Source organism: Saimiri boliviensis, chromosome 12, assembly GCF_048565385.1.
Source record: "Saimiri boliviensis isolate mSaiBol1 chromosome 12, mSaiBol1.pri, whole genome shotgun sequence".
Lineage (NCBI taxonomy): Eukaryota > Metazoa > Chordata > Mammalia > Primates > Cebidae > Saimiri > Saimiri boliviensis.
Window position 1 is genome coordinate 6,691,656 of NC_133460.1, and position 10,579 is coordinate 6,702,234.

The following is a 10,579-nucleotide window of genomic DNA, read 5'->3' on the forward strand; positions in this document are numbered from 1 at the left end:
TGTCCCTCCCCTATTTCAGGGGCCTTTTCTAGACACCCCTCTTCCAGCTCCCAAGCCCTTCCCTTCTCATTGAGACCAGGGGTGGGGGCCGGGGGCGGGCATGCAAGACCGGCAGGGGTGAGGAAAACAGCCTGGCCAGGTGCCCGTCACACCAACCGCAAGGGCCCCGGGGGTCGTGCAGACCTGTCCAGCTCGTGCTGCTGACCAGCAGAGCTGGCCGCCCGCTGCGGCGTGTCACCAGCCCACTGCCAGCATCCCACTCTGTGAAGGCTGATCGCTCCATGGCTGGGTCCTCAGGCTCTGAGCTGAAGGAGCAGAAAAAAAGCCCGTGAGAGGCCACAGAGGAGGCCCAGGGCCCAGGACTGGCATCTCCTGCCATGGCAAAGCCTGCAGGCTCCCAAAGGTTGGAGTGCGCGGCCACATCAGCAGCGCCACACCACCCCTGCCACCCAAGGCCTGGGCTTGCTTTCTCTAATATTGCTGCTGGGTGCTAAGGTTACGACGACAAACGAGACTGACTCATTCCTTTTCTCCGTGGGGGCTACTGTCTTCCCATCCCCTCAACTTCAGATGAGGTGCTGTGACGCCCCTCCAACACCACCCCAGCTTACCCAGGGGCACAAGACAGGGTGTGTGGACCTGCACAAAGGTCCCCTCCTTAGCCCCACCAGACACCCCAGGGGACACACAGGTCCACAGATCCTGCCACAGGCCTGAGAACCAACTGGCTGGAGAGTAAGACAGAGCAGGAGTCAACAAACATTTCTTAAAGGGCCAGAGAGTAAATGCTTAGGCTTTGAGGGACACAGGTTCTCTGTTGCAAAACCCACCCCTGCTGCTGCAGCTCAAAGGTGGCTGTAGACAACTCAGAAGGGAATGAGTGTGTTGCGTCCCAATGAAACTTGATGAACAAAAGCAGGCGACCGGCCTGCAGCCTCAGTTGCCAACCCCTGGATGAGTGGGTTCCCAGGTCTGTAGTGAGAAGGGGAGAGGCCAGGGCAGGGGCAGCTGAGGGTGGGAGGCCTACCGGGCCCTGAACGGAGAGTGCGAGCCCCCCAGCTTCATGAAGAGCCGGTGCTGCACGTCCAGAGGCGTCTCTTTAAACAAAGATGCTGGCTTGTCGTAGAAGGTCACGGCCCTGCAATGAAATCACAGCAGAGCTATTGCGAGGGCAGAAGAAATACCTCAGGACCCACCCGATCCAGGAAAAGGATGCTTGGGGAATACAAGTCTCAGACGATGAAAAGAAGTAGCTTTGCAATTATTTGGGAATGCACAGAGACGTCCTAGGCCCATAACTGCCTGGAGCCCCTGGGGGGCTGAAGAGGAGAAACTCTGCCCCTACCTCCCCCAGCTTCCTCAAACATCAGGGACGACCTCCCAGCCCCTCAGTGTTTCTTTCCTTTTTTTTTTTTTTTTTTTTTTTTTTTTGAGACCAAGTCTTGCTCTTTGCCCAGGCTGGAGTGCAGTTCAGCTCACTGCAACCTTCACCTCCCGGGTTCAAGCAATTCTCCTGCCTCAGCCTTCTGAGTAGCTGGGACTACAGGCGCCTGCTACCACACCCGGCTAATTTTTCTATTTTAGTAGAGACAGGGTTTCACCATGGTAACCAGGCCGGTCTCGAACTCCTGACCTTGTGATCTGCCTGCCTCGGCCTCCCAAAGTGATGGGATTAGAGGGGTAGGCCACTGCGCTCGCCTAGCCCTCAGCATTTTAAACTGTGTCACCAGCACGACACAGCAGAGGAGACAGCTCTCACTGCAGCCATTCAGGGGCCCTGCACCTCTCCCAGGCTGCCGTCACCCCAGGCCGTGGTACCTGATGTGCCAGTTCTCCGCCAGGTCTTCCCGCATGGCATTGGTAACACACAGGTTCAGGTGGGAGAGGCGCCCAAAGAACCTCTCATACCTGAAAAGATGCATCAGCAGTCAGCAGAACCCTAAACAGGCCTCCGCTACAACCACAGCGTGACTCTACACCCCTCAACACAGAAAAGACCACAGGGCGGGGAGAGTCTGAGCTCCCTGAGCCACACCTGTGCCACTGTTCTTTCTTTACGCTGTAGACACCCTTCTTTATGTTGTGTCACTTGTCGGCTTAAATACAATCACTTTATATTTTATTTTTATTTTTATTTTTGAGATGAGTCTCACTGTCACCCAGGCTAGAGTGCAGTGGCACCATCTCTGCTCACTGCAACCTCCACCTCCTGGGTTTAAGCGATTCTCCAGTTTCAGCCTCCCGAGAAGCAGGGATTACAGGCCACCACCACCATGCCCAGCTAACTCTGTATTTTAGTAGAGACCAGTTGTCTCCACATTGGTCACGTTGGCCTCAAACTCCCGACCTCAGGTGAGCCGCCCACGTTGGCCTCCCAAAGTGCTGGGATTACAGGCGCGAGCCACCGTGCCCGGACAATACAATCACTTGAAAAGGAAAATGCACTCTAGGCTGGGCAACAGAGCAAGACTGTCTCAAAATAAATAAATAAATAAATACAAATTTTAAATAATAAATAAAAGGAAGCTGTGTATGCCTGCCAAAGTGAACATCCTCTCTCTTGCTGTAAAAGGAAGAAATAAAATAAAGGACTCACTAGCGGATCTCCGCCACGCTGAGTTCCCACTGCAAAGGGTGTAAGGCCACGGCCTGCTCTCAACATGGGGCAAAGGGATTCAGTGAATGTTGTACACATTCACTCCTAACTGAGACTGAGCCCTGATCGCAGGGCGGTGCCGGAACAGGGAATGAGCGACTCTGGGTTATTTAACGCCGCCGGGGAATCAGGGCCCGTTCCTCTCTCAAGATGCAGAGAAATCTCAGAAATGGGGGTGCCTGGGATGACACTTTGATCCTCACGCTTAGCTGTGTGGCAAGAGGCATCATTGTTCTCAGCCTCGGATTCCTGACTTGTAAAAGATACACCCTCCTGAGGTGCACAGAGATTGAATGGGGTAAAATGCAAAAAAGGGCTTGGCATGCGGCAGGTGCTCAATGATCGTTTGCTGTTGCTGTCAGCACTGCCAGTGAACAAACTCACCAGGGCAAAGGCAAAGCCAGCCAATGGCCCAAGGCTGGAAGTATACACGGAGGCTGGGCATGCAGACCAAGGCAGACATACTCGGGCTCAGAGTACAGCAGACGACCTTCCCAGCTCCACATCCCACCGCTGCCACTGGTCCTTCTTCCCTCCCTGTCTCATAGGCTGCAGCAACTGTGGCCCACTTCCAACAGCAGCCCTGGGTTTTAATTTGGGGATCTGTCCTCACAAACCCTCTGTCCATGGGATATGGATGCTCCTGAGACCCAGATCTTTTGCTGGAGCCTTTGCCTCAAGCCCAGCCTCAACAGGCAGATCAGAGGAAGGCAGGTAGCCTACATGAGCCAATCAGAGAGGGCTGCCCTCCCCAACGGGCATGGGTGGAGACGAGAGCTAGGAGAGCTCAGGAACCGCCGCCAGAAGGGAGCGTGGAGACAGACGTGAGCCGGGTCCCAGTGACACTGCTTAGCCCAAAACCATCTCGCTGAACATTTCCATTTCATGGGCCAAAAAGCGTGGTCCTTTGCTGAGGCCTGTTTCTATCCCTTGGAACCAGCATCTAGCCCGATCCACCAGCCTTGCCGTCCCTCCTGCAGAGCACACAGGAACTAGCTTCCAGAGGCCCACAATGACCCTTCTCACTCATTCTTGAGGGGTTTGGGGACAGTATTCTACCCACTTCCCAGACTCTCACCACTTGGCCAGCAGAACGAGGGGGTGGTTGGGGCCATGGACCAGAGCCATGATGGAGTAGCCATAGTTGTGCCAGTCAATGACGAGTTTGCTTCCACAAAGGCAGCCCACAAACCAGCAGACAGCAATGCCAGGCAGCCCTGGGGGGTTCTAGGAAACACAGACCCTTGAAGAGGAGGAAATCGGACCACAGTGGGCAATAAACCAAGTGAAAACAGTCACAACACACATGGTGATGAGTCTATTATCTTTACAGAGCTCTTGAGAACAATAGAAGAGAGGCCCTCTCCATCATCAAAATAGGTGTAAAAAGTCATAAAAGAAACACAGTGGCCCAGGCTCCATGGCTAATGCCTGTAATCCCAACACTTTGGGAGGCCAAGGTAGGAGGATCATTTAAGCCCAGGAGTTCAAGACCAGCCTGAGCAACACAGTGAGGCCCCATCTCTACAAAAAATTTAAAAATCAGCCAAGTGTGGTGGGACACGCCAGGAGCCCCAGCTACTCAGGAGGCTGAGGAGGAAGGGTCACTTGAGCCCAGGAGGATGAGGCTGCAGCTTAGCTATGATTGTGCCAATGCACTCCAACCTGGGTGACAGAGCTAGACTCTGTCTCTAAACAAGCAAGCAAACAGAACTAACCAACCTGAAAAGTCCAAGATCATCAATAATCAAGGAGGCAAAAAAGAGAACAAAGAGATGCCATTTTTCACCTGTCAGAATACAAATTCTAAAGAAGTCTAACAGCATCTGGGGATGGGAAGCATGTGGGAGAAGAGGCACCTCCACCTAGCAGGGGGCAAACTGGCCCAACCTTACTCTAAAGCAGGTGTTCCCAAATTACGGCCCTCGAGCCGCATGCGGCCCCCTGAGGCCATTTATCCGGCCCCCCGCCGCACTTCCGGAAGGGGCGCCTCTTTCATTGGTGGTCAGTGAGAGGAGCACAGTATGTGGCGGCCCTCCAACGGTCTGAGGGACAGTGAACTGGCCCCTGTGTAAAAAGTTTGGGGACACCTGCTCTAAAGCTATCCAGTAACATACACATTTTTTAAATGCATCAACTTTAATTGTATGCACAAGAGCAATTCCACTGCTAGGAATTTACCCTAAGAAAGAAACTGGACTTACGAGAAAGGCATATGCTCACTGTGCTCTGCTTGGAGCTGCACTATTTGTAAAACTCAAAACAAAATCAGGAAGAATCTGAGTATCCATTAACACGAAACTAAATACATCCCGTATGAAACATCACATATTGGAATTCAATGCTGCCTATTAAAAGAGGAAGGTGCGGGCGCAGTGGCTCATGCCCCTAATCCCAGAACTTTGGGAGGCCGAGGCAGGTGTATCACCTGAGGTCAGGAGTTCAAGATCAGCCTGGCCAACAGAGCAAAACCCCATATCTACTTTAAAAAAAAAGAAAGAAAGAAAGAAAGAAAACACAAAAATTAGCCAGGCGTGGTCATGGGTGCCTATAATCCCAGCTACCCAGAAGGCTGAGGCAGGAGAATCACTTGAACCCGGGAGGCAGAGGGTGCAGTGAACTGAGATCGCACCACTACACTCCAGCCTGTCAATGGCAACAGAGACTCTGTCTCAGGAAAAATAAAAAATAAATCAATAAATAAACAAAAGAGGAAGGTGCTTCTGTATGTTAAAAATTGATTTAAAAAATAAAGAAAAAGGTATTCTTCCTTCAGCTAGAAATTTTTTTTTTTTTGAGGCGGAGTGTAGCTCTTCTTAAAAAAAAATTTTTGTGGTGGCCGGGCGCGGTGGCTCAGGCCTGTAATCCCAGTGCTTTGGGAGGCCAAGGCAGGCAGATCACGAGGTCAGGAGTTTGAGACCAGCCTGGCCACCATGGTGAAACCTCGTCTCTACCAAAAATACAAAAAATTCAGGAGACTGAAGCAGGAGCATTGCCTGAACCCAGCAGGCAGAAGTTGCAGTAGCTGAGATTGTACCACTGCACTCCAGCCTGGTACTACAGATGGAGTGAGACTCCATCTTAAAAAAAAAAAAAAAATGATAGCCGGGCACGGTGGCTCAAGCCTGTAATCCCAGCACTTTGGGAGGCCGAGGTGGGTGGATCACGAGGTCAAGAGATCGAGACCACCCTGGTCAGCATGGTGAAACCCCGTCTCTACTAAAAATACAAAAATTAGCTGGGCATGGTGGTGCACGCCTGTAGTCCCAGCTACTCAGGAGGCTGAGGCAGAAGAATTCCTTGAACCCAGGAGGCGGAGGTTGCGGTGAGCCGAGATGGCGCCATTGCACTCCAGCCTGGGTAACAAGAGCGAAACTCCGTCTCAAAAAAAAAAAAAAAAAAAAAGTGATAAAGGGAAGAGGTTACAAGTATAACTATAGAACCAGACTGACAACCTAGGTTCAAATCCTGATTCCACAACTTCCTACCTGTATGGCAACGGGCTACTTACAGAAACTTTCCAGTCTAGGTTTTCTCGTCTAAATAAGAACAACCTTAAGAAACAGGTTCTTGTATTACCTAAATGTAATATTTCCTAGGGTTACTGTGAGGACTAAATGAGTTAATACATGGAAAACACGTGGATACACAGTCAGTATAATGTGACTCTATCTGTAATGACACAGAGAGCATGGATAGGTGCCATCAATAGGTGCCATAGACTCCTGCTCATGTCTTTAAACATTTACACACACACAACACACACACACACACACACGTATGAATATGCAATATATTACCAATTTGTGCATGTTTTTAAAAGCTGGAAAGTAAACTGTTAACATGGTTCTGATAGAGGGAGGAAGCAGCTGATACACACCTGGAGAAAGATATAGGTACCTGGCTCGCTCCACATCAACTTCCACAGCAAGTACACGGCCTGGAATACAACTTTGACTCCGTACTGGAAAACTCGGGGCCCAACTGCAAGTCAGAAAACACCTGTGACTACCAAAGGAGCTTCTGGGAATCGTCAAGAGTTTTCTTTTTTTTTTCTTTTTTTTTTTTTTTTTGAGACAGAGTCTTGCTCTGTAGCCCAGGCTGGAGTACAATGGCATGATCTCAGCTCACTGCAACCTCCGCCTCCCGGGTTCAAGCGACTTTCCTGCCTCAGCCTACTGAGTAGCTGAGATTACAGGTGCCCGCCACTACACCCAACTAAGTTGTGTATTTTTAGTAGAGACAGGGTTTCATCATGTTAAGCTGGTCTCGAACTCCTGACCTCAGGTGATCCTCCTGCCTCAGCCTCCCTAAGGGGTGGGATTACAGGAGTGAGCCACCATGCCCGGACTCTGCAAGACTTTTCAAACAAACACCCCCACCGCCAACCCATGGATTCACAGGAATCTGGAGTTGACTGCACGGTACCTGCAAGGCTCTGAAGGTCTGTCAACCCCACAATCTGAATTCTGTCGTTCTGCAAGAGCTCATCGTGGGGTTTGGAGTCTGAAAGGGAGAACGATACCTTTAATGTACCAGAAGCAGCAATCTAAAGTCAGATAATCTCCCAGCTCAGGCTAAATCATTTTGGAAAATAAGATTTTTCAAAACCTCTCTCTACTCCTCACTAGCCCGAATTGAGAATGTAGCCAATTCTTGTTCAGATTCCTCTAGAAAGCCCACAGAGAGACAGCCTGAATCTTACCGACCTTCACTTAACACAATGACTGGCACACAGCAGGTGCTCAATTAAACTAGATTCTCTGGATGGTGGACTTTTCCCACCACAGGGAGATCCCTAGGAAGTCCCACTACCCCATCATCCTAGGATAGCAGACTCTCTAAACAGGGATCGAAGGCAACAAATGCTGTTCCCACTTCTCCTTGAGATGGGGTTGAGCTACCCTCTCAAGATACCAACGTGGAGAATAACGAAGGAGCAGACAACCCTGCCGGCACACTGTGGGGAAAAGCTGCACATGAAGAACAAATTAAACATCTTTCTGCAGAGCTGTGCGTGGAGGGATGAGGAATGAGAGCGATATGCTGCTTGTCAGCTCAAAGCCTGACAAAGGTAGCTGCACACGGACACAGCTACCAGCACTGGCCCTGGAGTCCCACGCACCGGGGTTCCATTTGCTAGAATTAAGTGAGACCACGCAACGGATTCACTTAACACAGTCCTGACACGTGGCAAGATTAATGCCGACTGTACCTAAAGACCCGCCCAGGAAAAGCTGGGTAGAACCCGCTCGTCCAATCCCGGAGAGCTGCCCAAAAGCGGCGACAAACGGAGCACTTCCGCGTCGACTCCCCGGGGCGGTTAGAGCCGAGGGTCAAAGCCTGAGAGAGCATATCCCTCCCAGACCCTTGGTCACTCACTGCAGAACCCCAGGAGGGTCACCGAGAAGCCGTGCTTGGCCAACGACAGCACGTGGTACTGCATGCGGGGGCTGCGGCCCACATCGCCCAGCACCAGGGCCACTACGTGCTGGGAGGCGCGCCCCCGCCGCCAGCGCTTCCATCCTCCCAGCAGCAGCAGCGGCAGCAGCAGACACAGCGCCAGCAGGACGAAGCAGGACGCCGCCATCTTGGCGGGGGCCGCAGCAGTCACGTGACCGCGCTTCCGCGGGCGGGCACGCTCGGTGTGCGCAGTCGCAGACCAAGTGTCCGAAGTGGGCAGAGAAAAGGCGGGATAAGGACGCGGTTCTCTAAGAGGGGTCCGGGGAACCCCGGGGAGTCCCTCGGGGCCAAGAATTAGTAGATTAGTAGTAGTAGGACGCACGTACTTACACCAGATTCCTTACACAACAGGGTATTTCCCCGACTAAAGTAAAGTTGTTACTGTATTGGGACGTAAGAACTCTCTTCAAGGCTCTAAACTAATTTCAAAATATGGTGAGACAAGAATTTGGGTGAATCTCATCCTAGCACTGAGGAAGGAGCCAGACGCTGACAAGTACAAACTGTAGAGTTACGTCTATGTAAATAAAAGCCAGTCCTTGCTGTTGGAAGTCAGGGGCTGGTAACATGGGTGTGCTGGATGTGGGGTGGCTCCTCAAGCAGCATCGTACCTGCCCACTTTCCAGGGTGTACATCACACTTCATAAAACATTTAAAAGGTAGAGAGGGGATGCCTATAATCCCTGCACTTTGGGAGGCTGAGGCAGGCAGATCACTTGAGCTCAGGGGTTCGAGACCAGCCTGGCCCACATGATGAAACCCCCTCTCCACTAAAAATAAAAAAAAATTAGCTAGTGTGGTGGCATGTGCCTCTAGTCCCAGCTACCTGGGGGGCTGAGGCAGGAGAATTGCTTCAACCCAGGAGGTGGAGGTTGCAGTGAGCCCAGATCACGCCACTGCACTCCAGCCTGGGCGACAGAGTGAGACTCCATCTCAAAAAAAAAAAGGTAGAGAAGGAAAAGGACCAACAAGGAAGTAAACGCCGCCATGATTTTGCTTAAGTATCCATGACTAGAAGGAAAATTTCCCCAATGACCCTCCAATTTCACCTCCCAAAGTAGCCATAGTAAGAGCTTAATGTGTCTCTGTGACTGCCTGTTATTAGTCCATTTTCATGCTGCTGATAAAGACATACCCAAGACTGGGCAATTTACAAAAGAAAGAGGTTTAATGGACTTACAGGTGCACATGGCTGGGGAGGCCTCACCATCATGGCAGAAGGCAAAGAGGAGCGAGTCCCCTCTTACACAGTTGGCAGCAGGCAAAAAGAGAGCTTGTGCAGGAAAACTTCTTGTACAACAATCAGGCCTCGGGAGCCTGATTCACTGTCACGAGAATGGCACAGGAAAGACCGGACCCCATGATTCAGTTACCTTCTACCGGGTCCCTCCCACAACACAGGGGAATTCAAGATGAGATTTGCGTGGGGACACAGCCAAATCATATCACAGCCCTTTCTCTTTGAAAGCAGTCTCTTGCAGAGCAACACCAACAGCTCACTGGTGATGCTACCCCAATACCCTATTTAGGAGCTGCCCCAGAATCTGCAGAGCCACCACCCACACCACATTCAACAAACAAGACAGCAGCTCCTCCCTTGTTGAGGACCACAGGCAGCACCCAAAGGACAGGGTAGCCCGTGGGGATGTGGCTCCCCAGCGTCCCTGGGCTCAGCTCAGGGCTTGGCACACTTTTTTTTTTTTTTTTTTTTGAGACACAGTGTCACTCTGTTGCCCAGGCTGTAGTGCAGTGGTGCCATCTCAGCTCACTGCAACCTCCGCCTTCCAGGTTCAAGTGATTCTCCTGCCTCAGCCTCCCAAGTAGCTGGGATTACAGGCATATGCCACCATGCCCAGATAATTTTGTATTATTAGTAGAGATGGGGTTTCACTATGTTGGCCAGGCTGGTCAAAGCAGATGTGCCCTCAGATGAGTTTGCTTCAAATTTATTTAAAACAAAGGCTGGGTGTGGTGGCTCATGCCTGTGATCCCAGCACTTCGGGAGCCTGAGGAGGGTGGATCACTTAAGCCCAGGAGTTCAAGACCAGCCTGGACAACATAGTGAAACCCTATCTCTATAAAAAATACAAAAATTGGCTTGGTGCAGTGGCTCACACCTGTAATCCCAGCACTTTGGGAGGCCAAGGCAGGCAGATCACAAGGTCAGGAGTTTGAGACCATCCTAGCCAACATGGTGAAACCTCCTCTCTACTGAAAACACAAACATTAGCCAGGCATGGTGCTGGGCACCTGTAATCCCAGCTATTCAGGAGGCTGAGGAAAGAGAATCGCTTGAACCCGGCAGGCAGATGTTGCAGTGAGCCAAGACCTCACCATTGCACTCCAGCCAGGGCAACAGAGCGAGACTCCATCTCAAAAAAATAAAAAATAAAAAAATAAAAAATAAAAAAAATTAGCCAAGCATGGTGGCACAAGCCTGTAAGTCCCAGCTATTCAGGA

General features: G+C 51.1%; 1 protein-coding gene across 5 annotated transcripts in view; it reads right to left on the reverse strand.

Moving 5' to 3' along the window:
- ALG1 (ALG1 chitobiosyldiphosphodolichol beta-mannosyltransferase) overlaps positions 1-8,252 on the reverse strand; it is a 58,445-nt gene extending 50,193 nt beyond the window's left edge. For 4 of the 5 annotated variants that reach the window (XR_012512681.1, XR_012512682.1, XM_039477865.2 and 1 more), the window contains exons 1-7: positions 8,039-8,252; positions 7,085-7,162; positions 6,537-6,640; positions 3,735-3,883; positions 1,819-1,908; positions 1,028-1,138; positions 184-305 (exon numbers count right to left, since the gene is read on the reverse strand). Coding sequence is in view for 3 of the 5 variants with exons in the window: in XM_039477865.2 (XP_039333799.1) it covers positions 184-305; positions 1,028-1,138; positions 1,819-1,908; positions 3,735-3,883; positions 6,537-6,640; positions 7,085-7,162; positions 8,039-8,246 (862 nt within the window). In the remaining 2 variants the exon portion in view is untranslated. Of the gene's footprint in view, positions 1-183; positions 306-1,027; positions 1,139-1,818; positions 1,909-3,734; positions 3,884-6,536; positions 6,641-7,084; positions 7,163-7,871; positions 7,983-8,038 lie in introns of those variants that run through there. The other variant, XM_039477866.2, reaches the window with a different exon arrangement.
- Positions 8,253-10,579: the final 2,327 nt, after the last annotated feature.